This window comes from Sorex araneus, chromosome 1 (genome assembly GCF_027595985.1).
Source record: "Sorex araneus isolate mSorAra2 chromosome 1, mSorAra2.pri, whole genome shotgun sequence".
Taxonomy (NCBI): Eukaryota; Metazoa; Chordata; class Mammalia; order Eulipotyphla; family Soricidae; genus Sorex; species Sorex araneus.
In genome coordinates, this window is record NC_073302.1 from 301,623,898 (window position 1) to 301,644,611 (window position 20,714).

The following is a 20,714-nucleotide window of genomic DNA, read 5'->3' on the forward strand; positions in this document are numbered from 1 at the left end:
GCATATGGTGAGCACAGACAGTGAGCACACACAGTGAACACACAAAGTGAGCATACATGTAGAGCACACACAGAGAGCACACACAGTGAGCCACAGTGAGTACACATAGCACACATAGCGAGCACACACAGTGAACATACAGTGAGCCACAGTGAGCACACAGAGTGAGTACACATAATGAGCACACAGAGGGAGCACACATGGTGAGCACATGGTGAGCACAGACAGTGAGCACACACAGTGAACACACATAGTGAGCACACATATAGAGCACACACAGAGAGCACACACAGTGAGCACACACAGAGAGTACACACAGTGAACACAACTGTGAGCAAACACAGTGAGCACACACAGCGAATGTACGGTGAGGCCCAGTGAGCACATAGTGCATGCATATTACTAGTGTCAACGTCTCCAACTACTCTTATTATAGTGACTGGCTGTAGCAATCACATCTGCACACACACACCCTCGTTTTAGAAGCTTTGAGAACACCATCTTGAACTTTCTGAGGGTGGCTCCATAGAATGCTCTGGTTTTGGGTGCCCTTAGTGAAGGGTGATGTGGAACTTGCACAGAGGGCTTCCCCGAGGCAGCAACCCTCTCTCAGAGCCTGGGACGGGTCCCTGGAGCCAAGGAGCACTTCCCCGGGCGCTGCAGGGCCAAAGCCCCTGGACAGGTCACACATCAATGGCCCCTCTGAGTTCTGAGGACTGTGAGGGCCACATTGGCTCGCACCCCAGCACGACCGGGCACGCAGCCTGCGGGAGCACCCTGGGGTGAGCTTATCTCTGCTGCCCTGCAAGGCCCCTGGCAGAGGGGAGGGGAGCGTGTCTGTGGGGGGCTCAGGCCAGGGCTGCCCAGAAAACCAAAGGTCTGGCTCCCTGGGAACCTGTGGGCAGTTTGGGGGCTGGGCCGCGCAGGGTCGAGTTTCAGAAGCGACACCCCGGGAAGGCTGTGGTTTCCTTGGGAGGAACCGGCTCCCGCCCACTGGCTCTGTCCAAGGACCGGTCAGCGTAAAATGCGGGAAGTGTGAAGGAGAGCTCCAGAAACCCCAGGAATTACACGCGCTGGGGGGCCAGGATCGGGCCACTCATCCTGGCTGCCGGCTGCCTGCTGTGGGGTAGAAAAAGACCCCCCTGCGGGGGCCATGGCACCTCTCCAGGCAGCTAGAAACGGAAGGGAAGGCCGGAAGCACCCCTGAGCTTCCACTGAGCAAGAAGCGCCCGGCCTCTCCTCAGACCGAAGGCCCTCGACGCTTGGGACCCGTCTGGGAATCCGACAGCTGCGAATCCTGGGTTGAGTGAACGCAGGGGCACAATCTGTGCCTGCAGGAGGCCCGACTTTGACCCTCCAAGTACCACCTGGTGTGACACACCCTGAGCACCCAGCCAGGAGTCAGTCCTGAGCACTGTCGGGTCTGGCCCTACAACAAAAATTAGCCCCTCCCCCACCCCATTTGATCCCTCCCCATCCCTCCCCGCAGATTCCCGCATCCCTTAAGTTTTCATTCATCCTCTCGTATCTGGATCCAGAAGCCAAAAAGCTCCGGGAAGGGGGAGGGCGACCCTCGCCATGGGGCCCTGCTCCCTCTGCTCTGCCCCTCACTGGGTTTCCCTCCCAGGCCTTGGTCCCTCGGCCTCTGGGCCCTGCGCTGGGCGTCCTGGGCCTACCTGGTCAGTCCCCCAGGCTGGGCCCTGGGTGCAGAGCCTCCCAAGGAGTCTCAGGCAGGCACCGTGGCCTTTGCCTTCTGGACCTGACCCGGAGGCAGCGGCTCTGGGCCGGGGCAGGGCACTGGCTGGCCGGCCGTGGGGGCCCTTTCTCAGCGACAGGCGCTGCCTGGAGCCCAGCCTCGTGTGACGCTCTCCTGCGCCCGCCCCGCTGCTCACTCCGCAACCTCTGTCTCTCGCTAGTTGCCACCAACGGGTCGGGAAGAGCCGATGAAGAAGAAGAGGTGCAGACGGGCTGGCGAGCAGCAGGCCCGGCCGTGTCCCCGGGTGGAGCAGAGTGTGCTGAAGGAATGTGAGTGTTGGGGATCCCCGGGCTGCCTCTGAGGGGGAGCTAGCACCTTGCGTGTGTGTGGCTCTGGGTTCAAGCCCCAGTACTGCCAAACAAACCCAAAATCAGAAACCGAGGGCTCTGAGGCCACACGTCCCGAAGAGGAGGAGGCAGGGAGGGGTGGAACTGAGCCAGGAGAAACCCCTGTGCATCGCCGGGTGTGACCCAAAAAGAAAAAAAAAAAAGATTCCTGCCTCTATGCTCTGCTCGGGGGCCGCTCCTGACAGGGAATCCTCTGCGGTGCGGGAGACTTGAACCCGGGTCAGCAGTGCGCAAGGACCCTGCGTTGGCTTTCCATGCCTTTTCCTTCTCTGCCAGAGTGGACGGGGCCCAGTGCTGTGCCTCCTGGCGCTGACGTCTGTCCTGATTTCAGATGAGAGGCTGGAGTCCCGGACCAGGGCGGTGCTGAGCAAGGCCTACCAGAAGCTTCTCCAGTCGGTCTGCCTGGGGGAGGCCGTGCCCCCCGGAGCCGCACACCTCCTGTGAGTGAGGCAGCGGCGTGTCCCACGGAGTGGGGGGGCACCTGGGAATCCCACCACAGACGGCGCCAGAGTGGAATACCTCTCCCTGGGGGGGCAGGTCACGGTTCCCAGCGACCCCGAGGGGACACAGGCCGTCTCTGGCCAGTGCTTTGCTAAGTGACTCCTGAGCGCAGATAAACTCTTCTCCGTAACCAACGGGTGGGCCGGAGCCCTAGGCTGGCGGGAAGGGCACTTGCCTGGCATATGACCCACCTGGGTTCGATCCCCGATCCCTGGCACCGCATATGGACCCCGAGCTCGCATCACTGGGTGTGGCCCCCAAGCCAAAATAACTAAATAAGTCAATCAGCTCACCCGGAGGGATTTCCAGGCAGGCCCCGCGCAGAGGGCCTGGGAGCGCGTGAGCTGGGGCCTTGATCTCATCACTGAGTTCCCGCTGGGCGGGGAGCCGGCTGAAAGCATCACAGATCTCAGCTTACCTACATCAGCGGGCGGGGGCACTGTCACCCCCTTTTTATGGCAACTGAGGATCTGTTCTGGCCCCACAATGCCCAGTCACAGGGTCTGTGTCCTGCATGACATGAGCCCAGGGCCGGTGCCCCCCATGGACATGGTGGGGCCACCCAGCTCTGGAACACCCATTGCCCTCCCAGTGATACGTCCCCCTCTCCTCCCGCACCTATTTTATTTCCAGGGTCAAAGGTGTGTTATTTTGGGGTCAGGGTGTGACTCGCGCTGGGTGGGGTGAGGCCCTCACCTGGCATCATGCTCACTCGACTCCTAGCAGTTTCCCCAGCTCAGCCTGGCGCCCTGCACACCAGTGGCTGTCCCGGTCTCAGGCCTGAGCCCCGAGCCACCAGGGCTGGCACTTCCGGGCTGTGGGCCACTTCCCCCAGCACAGACGAGGCCTCATGTCCCGAAGGGACACTGTCTGGGACAGTGTGGAAGCAGCAGCACCCGGGACCTGCAGAGGCTCCCGTGATCCCCCCAGATCTCACATGGACTGGGCATGACCTGGGAGACAGGCTGGGCGGGTTGGGGGCAGCCCGGGGTCTCTGAAACAGGCTGGGCGGGTTGGGTTGGGGGCAGCCCCTGGGGTCTCTGGGACAGGCTGGGCGGGTTGGGGGCAGCCCGGGGTCTCTGAGACAGGCTGGGCGGGTTGGGTTGGGGGCAGCCCCTGGGGTCTCTGGGACAGGCTGGGCGGGTTGGGGGCAGCCCGGGGTCTCTGAGACAGGCTGGGCGGGTTGGGTTGGGGGCAGCCCCTGGGGTCTCTGAGACAGGCTGGGCGGGTTGGGTTGGGGGCAGCCCCTGGGGTCTCTGGGACAGGCTGGGCGGGTTGGGTTGGGGACAGCCCCTGGGCTTTCGGGTGCTTTGGCGACCCTGACAATGTGCATTTCAAACTGGGCCCAGGAACCGGCTTCTCACCTTGATTGAAAAGCCTTCTTTGGACCCAGTGTACATCGGGGTCCTGGGCGGCGCGGGGGCTGGGAAGAGCTCCCTCATCAACGCCCTCCTCCAGCAAGAGACGCTGCTCCCGGTGTCTGGGCCTGGCGCCCGGCCCTCCTGCATCCTGCAGACCAGCTGCCACCACAGCCAGCACTGGGAGGCCAGGGTCCACCTGCTCTCCGCCCAGGTGATGCCCACCTCTGCCCTCCAGCCCCTCCCTCCCTCCACACCTCCTCCCTTCCTTCCTTCCTTCCTTCCTTCCTTCCTTCCTTCCTTCCTTCCTTCCTTCCTTCCTTCCTTCCTTCCTTCCTTCCTTCCTTCCTCCCTCCCTCCCTCCCTTCCTTCCTTCCTTCCTTCCTTCCTTCCTTCCTTCCTTGCTTCCCTCTCTCCTTCCTCCCTCCATGCCTCCCTCTCTCCTTCTTTTCCCCCTTCTTCCCTTTCTCCCTCCTTCTCTCCCTCTCTCTCTCCCTCTTTCCTCTTGCCTGTCTGCCCTCCCTTTCTTCCTTCCATCCTTCCTTCCCTCTCTCCTTCTTCCCTCCATGCCTCCCTCCCTCCTTCCTCCCCCCTCCTTCCCTCCCTCCCACCCTCCTTTCTTCCCTCCCTCCCTCTTCCCTTCCTCCTTCTCTCCCCTCTCTTCCTCCCTCCCTCCTTTCCTTCCTTCCTCCCTTTCTTCCTCTCCCGCTCCCTCCCTCCCTCTCCTCCTCAAAGTTCAGTAAGACCAGATGGGGGGTCTCAGCACCCTTGTCACCACTTGTGATGGACTTGGGGGGCCCATTTCCACCCAGGGGCCCCACTTGCCTGCCAATGGAACAAGGGGGCTGGTGAGGGGTCCCCGTGGGGCCAGGGCTTCCCCTTTGGGTCATGGGCCTGGGCCTGTCTCCTGTCCTGCAGGAGTGGAGGGAGGAGCTGAGGCACCTGAGCCGGGTCCTGCAGGGGGCGGGGCGGGCGCCACCCGGCCCTGAGGACGAGGACGCGGCTGAGGCCCTGTGGAAGCTGCAGCTGGTGTACGGGCCCGGGGCCGAGCGCAGGAGCTACGAGGAGCTGCTGCGGCAGACGCCCGGCAACGTTCCCGCGTCCAGAATCATCACCCTCAGGGCGGAGGAGGTGATGCCAGAGTCTGTAGTATGTGCATGTGTGTGCGCGTGTATGTGCATGCGTGTGTATGTGTGTGTACCGCGTGTGCACATGTGTGCCTGTGTATCATGTACGGATTTCGCATCCTGTCCCCTGCGGCATGGCACCTGGGAAATTGCATGTAGTTAGTGACTGACACGAAGTTTATTACTTCTCCAGAGGTGGGGGGGGGGGCGAAGGCTGGACCACATGAGCAGGGCTTACTCCCGGCTCTGTGCTCGGGGGCGGGGCAGGGGGAACCATATGCGGTGCTGGGGATTAAACATGGGTCATCGACATGCAAAGCAGGCACCTTACCCGTTTCTTGTATTTAAACAATACCATGTTGAAAAATTGCTCCATCCCTGCACCCCAACATCTAAGAAATAGACCTCAACAATCTAAAGACTTCCACCTGGCTTCCCGAACCCTAAATCCTGCCATGCCCCCAAATCCTCCCTCTCCTGAGGTGTCGCTCAGGGACTCACCACCCTACAGCTGTGTGTATCTCCCCAGGTGGAGAACAGGCTGGAAGATCCTTCCTCCCGCTCTCGAGGGCGGGAGCCATCACACAGGTGCTATGTCCTTGCATGGCGCCGACCCCGGCTCAGATCCCCGACACCACATCTGGTCCCCAGACCACTGACAGGGTCAGGCCTGGGCTCTGAGCCAGAAATAGCCCCTGAGCTTCATAGGGTGGGGCCTAAATCCCTTTCTCCCGGCCCAAGTTTTTATAGATCTTGACACGTCCACAGCTCAAGATGATATTTTTGTGCTGGGAATTTTGTTTTCTTTTCGGGGTCACACCTGGTGATGCTCAGGGGTTACTCCTGGCTCTGCACTCAGGAATTACTCCTGGCGGTGCTCGGGGGACCATATGGGATGCTGGGAATTGAACCTGGGTCAGCCGCACACAGGCAAATGCCCTACCTGCTGTGCTATTGCTCAGGCCCACTTTTGTGCTGGGGAGACGGGACTTTGAAGCCCTGAGGGTCCACATCAGGCCCGTTTCCCCTACGGGCATGGTGTCACTGCCCGTCCCCAGTCAGGCCTACCTGACCGCGCGGGCAGGGCCTGTCCCTGAGAGCTGGGCTCTGTCTGCACTGTGGAGAGGCGGGTATTGCCCAGGGAGGGCCCCTCACTCTGGAGTGGGAAGGTTCTTTCTAGGGGCATGTCTCCCCTCACCCCTCCCCTGCGCCCAGGCCCACCCTTTCCCCGGGGCCCCCTCAGTGACCCCACCAACGACCAGTGTAGGGGGGAGTCTGACTCTCCTGCCTCCTGCAGGCCACAGAGCTGTCCCGTGAGCTGGAGCCCTACATCCGGACCTGGGGCCAAGACGGGCAGGGGGGTGAGGCTGAGACCCGGCTCTGGCCCTTGGTCCAGCACGTGGAGGTGGCGCTGCCCAGATCTCACCTGCTTCCAGCGGGGGCAGTGCTGCTGGACATCCCTGACGCGGGCGACCTCAGCGGCAAGAGGGAGGAGACGTGGAGAAAGGTGAGCGGGTTCTCCGCCTCTGTCCCGCAGCCGTCTGCTTCCTCCAGGGCCCTCCCAGGGCCCTTCTGCCGGGGTCTGCGGGACAGCTGTGTCCCCCGGGGTCAGACAGTCCTTAGCCAGGCAGGGCACCGTGGGGCGTCCAGCACCCGGCCTCCAGCCTTGAAAGACGCTTGCCTTCCCCCGGTTAGAGCGGGCAAAAGTGCCACCAGCTACTGCCCAGGGGCCTCTGGAGGACTAAACTCACCACAGTTCATGGAAGCATTTAATTTGCAATGCCTGTGGTCAGTCCACATTTCTGTGTGAAGGTGTGTCTGAGGAAGACCCCAATCCTTGCCTCAGACCCTTGGTTTTTTCCCCCCTATTTATATGCAAAATAAGGGGTCAGGCAGCAAGCCCCCCGCCCCGCGAGAGCCACACCTTCCACAGCCCTGTCCAGGGGCGAGTGACCTGTGCTCCACGGTCACGGCCTTTCCAGCACACACCAACCCACTCCTGGCGCCCTCCTGTCCCCTGGTGGCGGCCTGCTTGGTGCCAGCTGCAGAGGGCCGGCGCTCTGAAGCCACCGCGTCGGGGCAGAGCGTGGCTGAGCGGGGAGGGCTGCAACCCTCCGTCCACTCCAGCGCCGAGGAGGCCGAGCAGGGGCCCAGCCACATGCTCGGGGGTCGCCCCACCCCCCACAGCGTGGCGGGGTTTGAGAGAGTCCGAGACACACTGGCTGGCAAGGGCGGGTGCTGGGGGCCGCAGAGGGGACTCCTTCAGTGGCACTTCACAGCGTCTCCAGGACAAGCAAAGGCCAGGCGGGACTTGGAGTAAGTCCTGGCCCCTCCGGCCAGCAGGGTGGTGAGCCTGGCTGGCCCCTTGCTACTCACCCCTTCCCCTCGTTTTACAGACCATTGACAAGTGCTCGGTGATCTGGGTGCTGAGCGACGTGGAGAGAGTGTTGAGGGGACGCGCACCCACAGCCCTCCTGGACGAGAGCGTCAGGGCCTGCCAGCGGGGCCTCTGCAGGCACGTGGCCCTGGTGGTGACCAAGACTGACAAACTCCACCTGGCAGAGCATCTCAGGTACCGGGCAGAGCTGGGCAGCAGCAGCAACAGCAGCAGCGACAGTGACCACAGGGCCTTGGCACATGATGTGGGGCTGAGGGAGGGGCTTGGAAACTGAGGGAAGTGATGTTTGGAAATGGGAGTCTCGGGGTGCTTTCCTCACTGTCAGGTGGGTTGTTCCATCTGCTGTGATGAGTCCCCATGGCTCTGGGGTGCCATTCGTGTGAGGGAGATGCACAGAGCACTGCTGGTCCCCCACGTGGGAAATGTGCTCTCCACCAGTCAGGAGGGTATTCTGCAATGCTGGCCTGCCCAGCACCACTTGGAAGCCCCCGACTTCTGTTTCAGAGGTGCCGACACCTGAGATTGGAGACCCCTGGGGGTCAAAGGTCTCAAGGGTCAGACCAGCAGCCAGATGAGAGGGTTCCCAGGAGTCTGATTCTAAGCTGAGATGCCCCCAGGCCTGCGGTGGAGCCATTACACGCCATTACACGGCGGTTTCTGTGTGGTCTGCCTGGTGGGGGGTGGCTTTTCTCCGTGTCCAGTCACGGGCCAGAAAAGCTGGTGTTTGGGGCTGGAGCAATAGCCCAGCAGGGAGGGCATTTGCCTTGCACACGGCCAACCTGGGTTTGATCCCCAGCATCCCATTTGGTCCCCCCTGAGCACTGCCAGGAGTAATTCCTGAGTGCTGAGCCAGGAGGAACCCCTGAGCATCACAGGGTGTGAGCCAAAAAGCAAAAAATGAAAGAAAGAAAGAAAGAAAGAAAGAAGGAAGGAAGGAAGGAAGGAAGGAAGGAAGGAAGGAAGGAAGGAAGGAAGGAAGGAAGGAAGGAAGGAAGGAAGGAAGGAAGAAAAGCCGGGGTCGTAACGATAGTACAGTGGGGAGAATGTTTGTCTTGCATGTGGCTGACCCGGGTTCGATCCCCAGCATCCCATATGGTTCCCCGAGCACCGCCAGGAGTAATTCCTGAGTGCAGAGCCCGGAGAGCCCCCTGAGCCTCACTGGGTGTGAAAGAAAGAGAAGCCGGTGTTTGTCAGGCTTGCTGCGGGCTGGGCTGCGCCTACCCCTGCTCTCTGCTCGGCCTGACCCGGCCCCCACCCGCCAGCTCCTTCACCCCACGCAGACAAGGGGCCCCAGGAGGGCGCTCGGCTGAGGAAACAGGGAACTGCCCCCCTCCCCGCCAGCTTCGTCCTTCCTGCTACTGTTGCGGGGGGCCACACCCAGCAGTGCTGGGGGGACCCGTGGATCCACAGATGGACCCTGGGGTCTCTCACAGGCAGGACCGGGGCCCCTCTGCCACCCCTTCCCCAGTCTCGTGGTCCGGGCGAGACTCTCCGGCATCACTTCCTGCCCCTCCCAAGATTCTCTCCACCCCCAACTCCCACCCGGGGTTTCCTCAGATGCCAAAGACAATCCGAGGAACTTACTAAGCCGGGGCTGGGTGCTGGGCCAGCCCCGAGTCTGGGCACGGGATGTGGCCCCCGAGTCTGGGCATGGGCGGCCCTGCTTCCCGAGAGTCCCAGGGGTGCGGGAGAAGTCGGCGTCTGTGTGTGCGGGAACCCAGAGGCGCCCCTGAGGAGGGGGGGCTGTGTTCCGACTGGGCCAGGGGCTGGGGTCCCGGGAAAGCCCACAGCGCCGAGGGTAGCCCCCAACCCACCTGCCCTAACTGCTCCTTTCCGGTCTCCTTTCAGGGAGAGAGAAGCGGGAAGTGTAAGTACGGCCCAGTACCCTTTGCCTCTGGAGCTTCCCGGGGCTGTGATGGGACACAAGACTCGCGTGTTGCATGCGGCCTGTCAGCAGACATGCACGGGGCCGTCCTTTGCAATGACTCGGAAAGGGCAGAAGTGTTCGGAGGGCGCGCGCCTGTGGCCCCGCATCCAGGGCCGAGCTAACCCACGGTGCACGGAGACCCCCCCACCTCACACACACACACCCCAACTCCTGGACTTCTCATTCCCCTGCACAACCCAGAGAAGCACCCAGAGCCAGCGGGAGGCTGTTCTGCAGAGAAACGAGACCATAAAGCGCCAGTGGAGCAGGGTTCTCCGGGAGAAGTTCCAGGTGAGTGACTGCCCCCTGCCCCCCGCCCCAGGCCTTGTTAGCTTCCCCTCTGCTGGCTTCCAGAAAGGAGTGCAGGTCACAGGGATGCAGGGGGTGAGCTGGGAGGGAAGAAAGGAGAAGGGACGGGAGAGAGGGGGAAGGGAGAGGGAAGGAAAGAAGGAAGAGAGAGGGAGGGAGGCAGGGAGAGACAGAAGGAGAGAGGAAAGAAGGAAGGAAGGAAGGAAGGAAGGAAGGAAGGAAGGAAGGAAGGAAGGAAGGAAGGAAGGAAGGAAGGAAGGAAGGAAGGGAGGGAGGGAGGGAGGGAAGGAGGGAGGGAGATAGGGAGGGAGGGAATGAGGGAGGAAAGGTGGAAAGGAAAGAAGACAGGAAAGAAGGAAGGGCAGGAGAGGGCAGGAGGAGAGAGGGAAGGAAGGAAGGAAGGAAGGAAGGAAGGAAGGAAGGAAGGAAGGAAGGAAGGAAGGAAGGAAGGAAGGAAGGAAGGAAGGAAGGAAGGAAGGAAGGGACAAAGGGAGGGAGGGAGGGAGGGAGGAAGGAAGGAAGGAAGGAAGGAAGGAAGAGAGGGAGGGAGGAAGGGAGGAAGGAAAGAGGGATAAATGGAGGGAGGGAAGGAAGGAAGAAGGGAGGTGGGAGGGAGATAAGAGGGAGGGAGGAAGGAAGGCAAGAGGGAGGGAGGAGGAGGGAGGGAGAGAGGTAAGAGGGAGGGAGGGAGGAAGGTAAGAGAGAGGGAGATAAGAGGGAGGGAGGGAGGAGGGAGGGAGGGGGAGGGAGGGGGAGGCGCTGAGAGCGGGCAGGGGGATCTGAGCACACTTGCCCAGCAGAGCAGAGCGGGAACCTGGCGCCCCACGCCCTAGACCACCCCAGAGCTCATCTCCGGAGCGCCGCCCCCTCAGAGGCTCCTGCCCCATTTCCGAGCCCTGCCATCCGGGTGTCTGTCCTCTGCGACAGCCCAGGGGACAGAGGGCGGCTGACTGTGGCCGTCTTTCTGCCCCGCCCGCCTCGCTGCAGAGGAGACTGCCTGCCAACTCCCAGATTCTGGAAGCCCCGGACCTGGTGTACACGGTCAGCGCCCGCCAGTACTGGCAGCAGACACTGCTGGCCGAGGCGGAGACGGGTAAGGTCCACGCACGGGCCATGTCTCGGGGCAGGGCAGGGGTGCTGCCTCGGTGTCCCTCGCAGCCTCGCCCGGGATCCCGCCCAAGGGGCAGCATCCACCTGGAGGCTGGGCCCTCCTAGACTCTAAGGCACCGGGGCTTGCGGGGAGCCAGACCTGGCACCCGCGGGCTGCGCAGGGCTAGATGTTTCCCACCCGTGGCCCGGCTAGAGACAGGCGACCCCGACAGTCAAGGTTCCGGGCGGGACACTGGGGTCCAGCTGTCCAAAGCGCCAAGGGCAGTGCCGGGGCCCAGCCAGCCTGTGCCTTGTTTGATGTCTGTGGCTGCACCTCACAGCGGGCAGGGCACTCGCCGTGCATGTGGCCGACGCAGGTTCGATTCCTGGCATCCCACAGTGTCCCCTGAACTCCACCAGGAGTGATTCCTAAGCACTGTTGGGTGTGGCCCCCCAACTATATTAATAATAGAATTTATACAAATATAATATGTTTGTTAGTAATATAATTTAGTATTAATAAATAATAACGCTCAGGGGTTCCTCGCAGCCCTGCACTCAGGAATCACTCCTGGCAGTGCTCGGGGACCCTACAGGACGCCAGGGATGGAGTCCTGCGGCCATGAGCAGAGCGAGCGCGCCCCCCCATCCCCTGCTGTGCCCTCACTCCGCCCCGGGTGAGAGGTCTCGGTCCCGCTCCCTTCCCTGCCCGTGTGCCCGCAGAGGTCCCCGCCCTGAGGCAGCACATCTGGACGAGGCTCCTGGACAGGACGCGCCGGCGGGTGGACAGGCTCGTGGCAGACGCGCTCGGCCTCCTGCAGCTCATGGACACTTTCAGCAGCCCAGAGATCCTGCTGGTAGGGGACCCCTTGTCCCCCCACCCCCACGCTCGACACGCGCTGTCCCCGAGCTGCCCTGGACATTCCCTGGGACCGGCAGGCGCCGCCCTGGCCGCTCTGGCCTCAAGTCCGAGAGGACACTGGGGGAGACGCAGGAGCAGAGGACCGGCAGCGTGGGCGGGGCGGGGCGGGGAGACGAGGAAGACAGAGACCGAGGTGGCACCTGGTGGGGACCAGGCCAGAGGGGACGGCTCAGGGCAATGGTCCAGGCGGCTCCTAAGGGACAGGGGCGCAGGTTAGGTCGGGGGAGGGCAGGGAGCAGAGGCGTGGCCAGGGGCAGGCTTGCGTGGGGGAGTCGATTCACAGACGTCCCTCTCCTCCCCATCCCAGGCCCTGCATGGACCGTCCCCTGCTCTGTCCCTCACCCACACCACACGGCCCCCAGCTTCTCCGGGATCAGGGCGGGGGTGCAGCCCTGGGGACCCCGCCTCCCGGGAACTCACCCTGGCCTGTGGCTGAGAACTGCTGAGGAGCCCCCGGTTCCTCTGAGCCGGGCTTGGGGGACCCACCCCTCCAACCTTATTCTGATGTGAAAGTGGTGCGAGAGCAAATGTTTATCTTCTTCACCCTCTTTCTTTCTCCCTTTCTTCCCTTCTTTCTTTCTGTTCTTTCTGATTTTCTTTCTTCCCTTCTTCCCTTCTTTCTTCCCTTCCTTCCTTCGTTCGTTTGTTCGTTCGTTCCTTCCTTCCTTCCTTTCTTCCTTCCTTTCTTGCTTTGTTGCTTTCTTGCTTTCTTTCTTAAATGTAGGAGTACTGCCATTTATTCAGCCACTGATTGAGCTGGCTGAAGCAGGCATGTAACTCCACAATACTTTTTTAAAAAAATGTTTATTGATTATCTGTCAATAGCTTGCCGGTCTCTCCAAGAGGGTTTGATTCCTCCGTCCCTCTGGAAAGCCTGGCAAGCTACCTAGAGTATAGCACCTGCATGGCAGAGCCTGGCAAGCTACCTGTGCTGTATTCAATATGCCAAAAACAGTAACAAGTCTCACAATGGAGACGTTACTGGTGCCTGCTCGAGCAAATCGATGAGCAACGGGAAGACAGTGCTACAGTGCTATCTGTGAGATTGACCATTACAAAGCTGTTCATGGTCGGGTTTCAGCCATACAGTGTTCCAACACCCATCCCTCCATGCGTGCACATTCCCCACCACCAGTGTCCCCCGGTTCCCCCCCCACCACCCCCCAACTCCCCACCTCCACCCCAGGCTCCCTCGATGGCAGGCACGTTTCTCCTTTCTCTCTTCTCCTTTTCCCTTCGAGCATTGTTTCACCCTCTTTCTTATCCTGTCTTTGGGCCGGTTCTGCGAGAGTCAAAAACCTCTCCTGAAATCTGAGCCTTTCCCCACTTGCCTCCTGTCCCGTGATACCCTGGAGAAGGGGCTGACCGTCCAACTTCCCGAAACTTCCAGCTTCCCAGCGGGGCACAGAGCAGGGGGGGTTGGAGTCGGCTGTGGGTGGCGCCGATGGCCAAGTGCGGGCGGGCGGTCTGTGTGGGACCGGCTCACCGCACAAACAAAGTGTGTGGGGGGGTCGGGCCGCAGGGGAGACGGCGCCCTGCTCTGCTCTGCACCCCACAAACCACAGGACAGACCCCAGAAGAGCCCACCCCCACCCCCACTGACCCAGGAGGGCGGCTGGTTCACAGAAGCAACATCTATGGGGAGCAGGTGGCTTTGAGGGGGCCTGGGGGGCAGGACGGGGGGCTCATGCCCCTCGTGCCCCCCACCCTGTCCCGTCCTTAGCTGGAGCCCTGGCCGCTGAGCGAGCTGCGGAGGTGCGCCGAGGAGGAGGTGCGGCAGCTGGATGGGGCCGTGGGCCAGTGCTTCGCACTCCTGGAGGAGCCCCTGGCAGCCGGGGTGCGGGCAGCCAGGGCTTCCTACCCTCGGACCCTGGGCGCATGCCTGACAGTGAGTGAGCAAGCCGCCCCCCGCCCCCATCCCGCCCCCTCGGGCCCCCAGACTCTTTCTCAGGACGCCTGGGCTTTGGGAGGCAACGGAGAGCAGAGGAGGGCGTGGGGGAGGGGCGGGGCCCACGGGGACCAGACCCCACGGCAGAGTCAGAGTCGGGACTCGGGGTCTCAAGGGGGGACAGCTCCCCTCCCCGGTGTGTGTGGCCCGGTGCGGGGAGCTTCTCTGCCGCGGAGGGGCTGGGCTCTCACCCCACCCACCTCTGCGGGGATGCAAGGGTGGGGAGGAGCTGCCGGGGCCTCCCCTGCAGAGCCCGCTGGCATCGCCGCTGTGCTGGCCCAGGGTGCCGCCGCGCCCGCCCTGAACCTGCTTCTCTCCCGCTGCCGCAGAGGAGACAGGGGAACCGGGGGCTTTACCAGACCCTGAGAGCCGCGTGCCTGCAGGGCGGAGCCTATGCGTCCCGGCACCTGCCGAGAACGGATCTGAACCAGGCCCTGGCTCAGCCCATGTACGACCAGGTGGACCCGGTGTTCGGACGCCTCTTTGGGTAAACGCGCTTTCCCTCTGCCTTGTTGGGGGGCAGGGAACGGCCCTTCACTGTGACCGTTTATTATCTGTGTGAGGGGCATTGGGCCTCACTGGACAGTGCTCAGGGCTCACTTCCAGCTCTGTGCTCAGAATCGCTCCCGGGGGCACTCAGGGGCCCCTGGGCAGTGCCTGGGATTGACCCTGACCGGCCACATACAGGGCTCTTCCCGCTGCCCTAACTCCTGGGTGCCCAAGGGACCGGGGTGTGCCCGGGGCGTCCCTCTGCCAGCCAAGGGGGAAAAGCTGGGCCCAACACAAGCTCCGGGGTGGGGGTTGGGAGCACCTGCTGGGAGACTGGCTGGGTTCTCAGGCCTCCGCAGGGCTGTGGGCCTGGGGGGAGACATTTCCTCTGGCCCGCTCGCTCCACTCCCGGGCCTGGGGGTTCTGGTTGGAGACGGCGGAGCTGAGCAAACACTCGGCCTTCGTGCGTTTCTCCCAGAGCAACAAGGAAGAAGCAGCTGGCAGAGGCCTCTGGGCTGGCTTCGGGCTCAGCGGCCACCACAGCGGGGCGGCCTTCCCTGGCACACGCCCCTTCCCGACTTCCCGTCCTTTTCTGCATCAGGAGACACCCCTCCCCATGCAGCCTGGCCGGCCGCCCCATCCCTGCTCCATCCTCGCTCCTGTCCTCTCCCCCTGCCCAGGAAGGTCAGACCCCCCACCCCAGGCTGACCCCCTGAGCTGAGCCCAGGTCCCCCACAGCCTCCCACCCCCTTACAGGTCTGTAGGGAGAATTCCAGAGTCCTCCCCACCGCCACCCCACGCTGTCCCCCTCCCGCCTGGCCAGGCGTGAGGGACCTTCTCTACCTCTCTTGGGGGACATCAGTCCAAACCCCAGCCTGGTTCTGGGGTACAGCTTCTAGTTCTGAGGTTGCGCAAGTCAGGGGCCCCAAAGCCTGGTAATGACACTTCCTCGCTGTGTGGCCTTGGACTCTTGCCTCACCCTCTCTGAGCTCGCAGGTCTGGGCTGTGATGGGTGCTGACTGCTCCTGGCCCCCTGGAGGAAGCTGGCAAGGGTCAACGTGTCCCCTGGTCTTTACAAAGGCCACTTTCCTCCTCTCCTGAGGCTGCTGCTGCCTCACCCCTGCCCCTCGCTCTCTCCCTAGGGCCGGCCAGGCCGAGGGCTCGGCTCTGTCGCGGTGCCTGGAGGCCTTTAAGTGCTCCCTGCAGGAGAAAACGAGGCAGGTGGGCGCCAAGAGCGGCCGGAGAGGCGGCAGCGGCCAACACAGGCTCCTAATGCAGGAGGTGAATCTGGTGGACTTTGGGTGGTCTGGGTTTTGGGTGGGGGGGCTTCTCCAGCAGGGTGGGGGGCTGCCCCCCCGACCCAGGCCTGGACACGGTTCCTGGAGCATACTGGCAGGTGCATGGCAAGAAATAGGGGGGCCACGCCCCACCCAGCCTCTGCAGTCTGGGCCACGGGCTCTGGAGATGGGCGTGGAGAGGCCCAAAGTGCCCAATGCTGCTCTGCATGTGGGAACCCTGGGTTTGATCCCGGCACCGCACGGTTGCCTGAGCATGCCTGGGGGTGAGCCCTGAGCACTGGGCCAGGAGCAGCCTCTGAGAACTTCCAGGTGTGACCCAGCCCCCTGCCCCCAGATGAGAAAGGAAACAGGCCACAGGGAATCGGGTGGGTGCCGGGGTGCGCCCGGGCCTCTCGCCTGGATTCTCTCGCTGCCCTCGGCGGGGCCGGGCCCGGCTCTGGCTTGGGCCTTGCTGCCCTCGGCAGTGGTGGCACTGCGCTGCCGGCCAGGGGTGGGGCAGACCCTGCTCCCTCTCCGCCCTGAACACTGAGGGCCTGGGGGTCCCCATCACGCAGCCTCCTCCCAACCCGAGGCCCCCGAAGGTCCCATGACGTCCTCCCAGCCCCCGGGGGTTCAGGACTTAAGTGTATGGATTAGAGGGTGCCCCCCCCCACCCTTTGAATCACCCGGAAATACTAGACAAGCAGGCGCACACCCCAAGGTGACCGGGGTCAGCTCAGCCAGCAGGGTCGGGCGCTGCTGTGGGCGTGAGGCCATGGCTCCACCCACGGCATCTCGAGGTGCCGAGCACAGAGCTCCTGCCAGCTGCCCCGCTGCGGGGATGCTGGCGGGAGGGGCCCCGGGGACGCTGACCCGCCTGTCCCAGGAGATCCCATGGCGTTTGTCCTGTGGCTCGGCAGGTGAGCGCCATCCTGGGCGCCCTGGAGGACCACATCCTGCACGGAAAGAGGCGGGTCTACGAGGCTCTCCACGCCTCCGTGCAGCAGGACCTGAAGGCCAGCTACCAAGGTGGGCACAGCGGGCGGGGGCTTCGCGCTGCCTGGGGGTGCTGGTGCCGGCTCCGAGCCCCCTCCCCCACCCCCACCCCTCAGCTCCCTGCGCAAGAGGGCCAGAGGCTGGGTCACTGGTGTGCCACGTCCCTCTGTGGGTTCTGGCCAGGCCTCTCGCTGTCCACGTGCCTCCCTGCCTCTCAGCGAACCCGACTAAAGGCGTGGGAGTTCTCGGGGCATCATTCCCGCTCACCTTCCCCTCACCTCCCACACCCCTCATGCTCTGCGCCCCCCGGTTTGTGGCTTTGTCTTCTGGGGTGGTGGGGGCAAGTGTCGGCCTTTGCTCTTCCCGCCCTTTCCTGAACAACAGCTGGTCCTTGTGGCACATCGTGTGCTAAGCGTTCCCTCTGCTAGCTCAAGAAACATGGGCACACATGTATGTACACATATGCAGTCCCAGAACATGTGCATATATGCCTTATACCTGTGTATGTGCATGCCGAGTCATGTGTAATGTGCACGGAAAGTCACACATGCATGCAGCCACATGCATGGCACACGTCACGTCTATGCAATCACGTGCCACATGCCCATGTGCATGCACGTGTGTATGAGTACACATATGTGCGATCCTTGCCACACCTATATATATGTTGTGTGTTAAGTCAATCACCACATGTATACACGTGTGTGCTTCTGCGTGAGCAGCCCTTGTGATGTGCGTGCACACGTATGTGCCACGCAGCACATGTTTACACTAGTGTTTGCATGTGTGCACTCTGTGTCATGCACACACATGTGTGGGCAGAGGCGTGCAATCCCAGGCCCTAGGGATGACCTTTGGGTCCATAACAGGAATGCAGGTGGGGGTCCCTGGGTACAGTCCTAGTGAAGAGGCCGTGGGCACTGCCCTCAGGAGTGGCGGCCACGCTCCATGCACACGTGTTCCCCAGAACGTGTCCTGTGGCACAGCCATGCCCAGCTGTGTGTGCAGCTCCGAGTCCTCGGGACGTGGCGGGGGGCGGGGGTGCCATTTCCTGCTGTGCTGTGACCGTGGCCGCTACTGTTGCAGAGGCAGCTCAGATCACGGGCCAGAGGGCCTGCGAGCGGCTGAAGGACACCGTCTGGCGGGGCGTGGAGCGGCAGGTGGCGGGGGGCATGTTTGAGAGGGCGCGGGACAGGCTGCGGCTCCAGTGCGTCCAGCTGCAGGTACTGGGCGTCTGCAGGGCCTGGGAGGAGGGGGCCACGGGGGGCAGGAGACTTCACCTTTGCACCCCAACAGTCCCAGATGCGCTTTGCAAGCGGGGATAGAAGGGGGGAGGGAGGTCCTCGCCCGTCTGAGACTAGAGCTGGGGGCCTTGGTCGGCCTCGGGGTTCAGTGACCAGAGGGCGGGAGGCTCAGAGAAGGGCTGTAAGGCTCCCACCCGTTGGAGGACCCGGGCAGCAAGGACACGTGGGGGCGGGGGGCCTAGTCTCTCCCTCTCTGCGCCTCCTCGTCAGCCTGGCAGGGGCTGGCCCAGCCCCCGGGTGACGGTGTGGCCCCGGGTGTGACTCTGACTGGAGCCATCCCGTCTGGCTGGTGCTGGGGGCCCCTCCCCCTGGCTGTGCCCCTCGCCAAGGCCGGTGCTCTGTCTCGCAGGAGGAAATCTCGGAGAAGGTGAAGGGCAGCGTGGGGGCCATGCTCACGCTCGCCGCGGCCCAGGGCAGCGGCCACTGCATGGAGCTCCCGGGTAAGTCTCTGAGCGCAGCAGACCCCAGTGCCCGTCTCTGGGGGGCTCTTGGTTGTATTGGGGGCCACAGAGTCAGGGCAGTGTCCAGGACAGGGATGGAGACCCAGGGAGGAGGGCCAGGGCAGAGGGCACGTGGGGCAGGAATCCGTACTCGCGAGGAGGGGCTGCGTCTGCAGCGCAGGGGGAAGCTGCGACAGGCGTGCAGGCAGCCGGGGCCAGTGGCCCTGGGAACGTGACCATCACAGTCCGGGCAGGGGGGCTGGAGAGATGGAGGGAGGCTCTTGCTTCGCAGGTGGCCAACCCGGTTTCATTCCCAGCGCCCTGGTGTCCCTGGAGCACCTGGGGGAGAGGGGACCAGCCTTTAGTGTCACCCCGGCTTTTGGCCGTCTGGGTGAGGCCAGCGGGTGCCCAACTCAAGTCCACTGGCTGCATGCGAGCCTCATTCGTGAGACCCTGGCGGGGACCAACAACCGCCCCGAGCCCCAGACACCACGGGGTGCTGCCCCTGAGGCTCCCGGCATTGCTGGGTGGCCTTGGTGGGTGGTCGCAGCCCCACGAGCTCCAACTGCCTCTAATCCTTGAAGCCTCAGATTGATCTGCCGGCCTGGCTGGCCAAGAGCTGCCAGGAGGGGCTCCCAGACCCCCAAGCATCATAAAGGACCTCCCCGCAATGACCCACCCACTGGACATCCAGAATAGCCTCTGGGCCAACACCCGGAGCACTGCAGGGAGGTCAATTCTACATGGGTAGACAAGAGATGCAAATCTGGGACTACCTGGTGGGACAGGAGCGAGAAGATGAGGGACTGATTCATTGTGGTGGGGGGGCCTGTACCTCCTCCTACTGAGTCCTCGGCCAGCAACGCGTGAGGCCGCAGAAGGACTTCTCAGACCTTCATGTTTGGGGCCACACCCAGCAGTGCTCAGGCCTTACTCCTGACTCTGTGCTCAGGGATCCCTCCTGGTAGTGCTCGGGGGACCATACGGGGTATTGGGGATGGAACCCAGGTCAGCCACATGCAAAGCAAGCGCCCTCCCCACTGTACTGTCACTCCATGTATATGCGTGTATATGTGTGTTGTGTGTGTGCGCGTGCACGTGTGTGCCTGCCAGGAACGGAGCCCAGGGCTCCCCTATGCTCTGCCACTGAGCACCCCCGTGACCCTCCAGACCTTGATTTGGGGCTGGGTGGGGTGTCTCCCACCTTTGCCCGGGGAGCAGCCTCGAGGCAGGGTCCAGCTCCCCCATCCTGGCCGGGGATCTGGGGCGCTCAGAGCCGGGACTCGGGCATCGCTGTCTCGGGCAGGGCCTGTGCCCACCCTGACTCCTGCTCCCCCACAGACATCAAGAGCGAGTACAAAGAGATGGAGCGGCTGCGGCGCGGCCTGCGGGAGGTGGCCGAGGACGCCACGCTAAGGAGGGGCATGCGAGACTTCCTCCTGCGGGGCCCCCCGCCAAGCCGGGCCCCCGGAGACCTAAGCTTCCCTCCAGGGGCCGAGAGCAAGCCGGAGTGAGACGCCTCAGTTACCCGTGCGCTGCTGGTGGTGTTTTTAATCCAATAAAGTACGTCTCCCAACCAGGTGGGCTTTGGGTCCAGCTCGACTCAATCTAGCACCTCCGCCATGGAGAACAGCTTTCGAGACCGTGCAATAGCCGACGGAACTTTCTGGAATCCCCAAGGAAGGAATGGAGCTATAGGGGATAGGGGCGAGGACACCGTGCCTCGCCAACAGCTCAACATCGGGAAAATGGAAATATGTCAGACTCCAGGGGGTCTGAGGGTCTAGGAGCAGGAGGTGCTTCCTGGTTGGGGTGACAATGGGGCTTAAACCAGGATGACCGGTTGAGAATCTACAAGTTACCCTGTTCAACTTCTGGGTGGCCCTCTGACTCCTGTGGGGCCGTTCTGTGGCCCAGGGGACACCTTTCCTCTGGCACGAGGGACCTGGAGCCCTGGGAGGTCTCACTGCCACCTCCCCCACCCCACCCCATCCTGGCTCATTGATTACACTCCGACATTTTTCTTTGCTCCTTTTCCTTCTTTTTCCCTCTTCTGGCACAACAGGCAGTCCAAATATCTTTATTATTATGGCTTTATTATGTTTAGTGAATATAATATTTCCTGTTCTTAGTCCTGAATATTAAAAGCATGCCCGGAATGTTCTTTCTTGCTTCCCACCGAGGCCAGCCAAGCGACCAAGGCCATGGGGAGTCGGTTTTCTTTAACAAAGCTGAGGCATTTGTTCGCGCAAAGGTTTTGCTTAGACTCGGAAACCATGTCAGAGGTCTCCGGGTCCACCCTGCCCTTGGCGACCCCTCAGACCCAGGCTCTGGTTGGCATGGGGTGAGGGGGCACTTCTCGTTTCTCGTCATAGAGGGACACCTGAGTTAGGATGGTTCAGCTGTGACCCAGAGCTTCTGTGGGCCCTACCGCAACCCTGATGTCCCCGAACGTCTTGGTGTGTGTTTTTCTCTGACGTGCCTTGAGGAAGTCCTTTCCCCCCATCTTAGGGCAGGACAGGCTTT

General features: G+C 62.6%; 1 protein-coding gene across 1 annotated transcript; it reads left to right on the forward strand.

Annotated features, from left to right (window-relative positions):
• Window positions 1-1,920: 1,920 nt before the first annotated feature.
• On the forward strand, window positions 1,921-19,712 carry NUGGC (nuclear GTPase, germinal center associated). The gene is made up of 17 exons (XM_004614741.2): window positions 1,921-2,025; window positions 2,435-2,543; window positions 3,954-4,176; window positions 4,881-5,093; window positions 6,387-6,596; window positions 7,486-7,661; window positions 9,336-9,354; window positions 9,616-9,705; window positions 10,711-10,816; window positions 11,536-11,669; window positions 13,458-13,622; window positions 14,012-14,169; window positions 15,314-15,452; window positions 16,369-16,477; window positions 17,531-17,667; window positions 18,098-18,188; window positions 19,530-19,712. Exons 1-17 carry the CDS (start codon window positions 1,944-1,946, stop codon window positions 19,700-19,702), a joined length of 2,334 nt encoding a protein of 777 aa, XP_004614798.2. The 5' UTR covers window positions 1,921-1,943; the 3' UTR covers window positions 19,703-19,712.
• The last annotated feature ends 1,002 nt before the right edge of the window (window positions 19,713-20,714 follow it).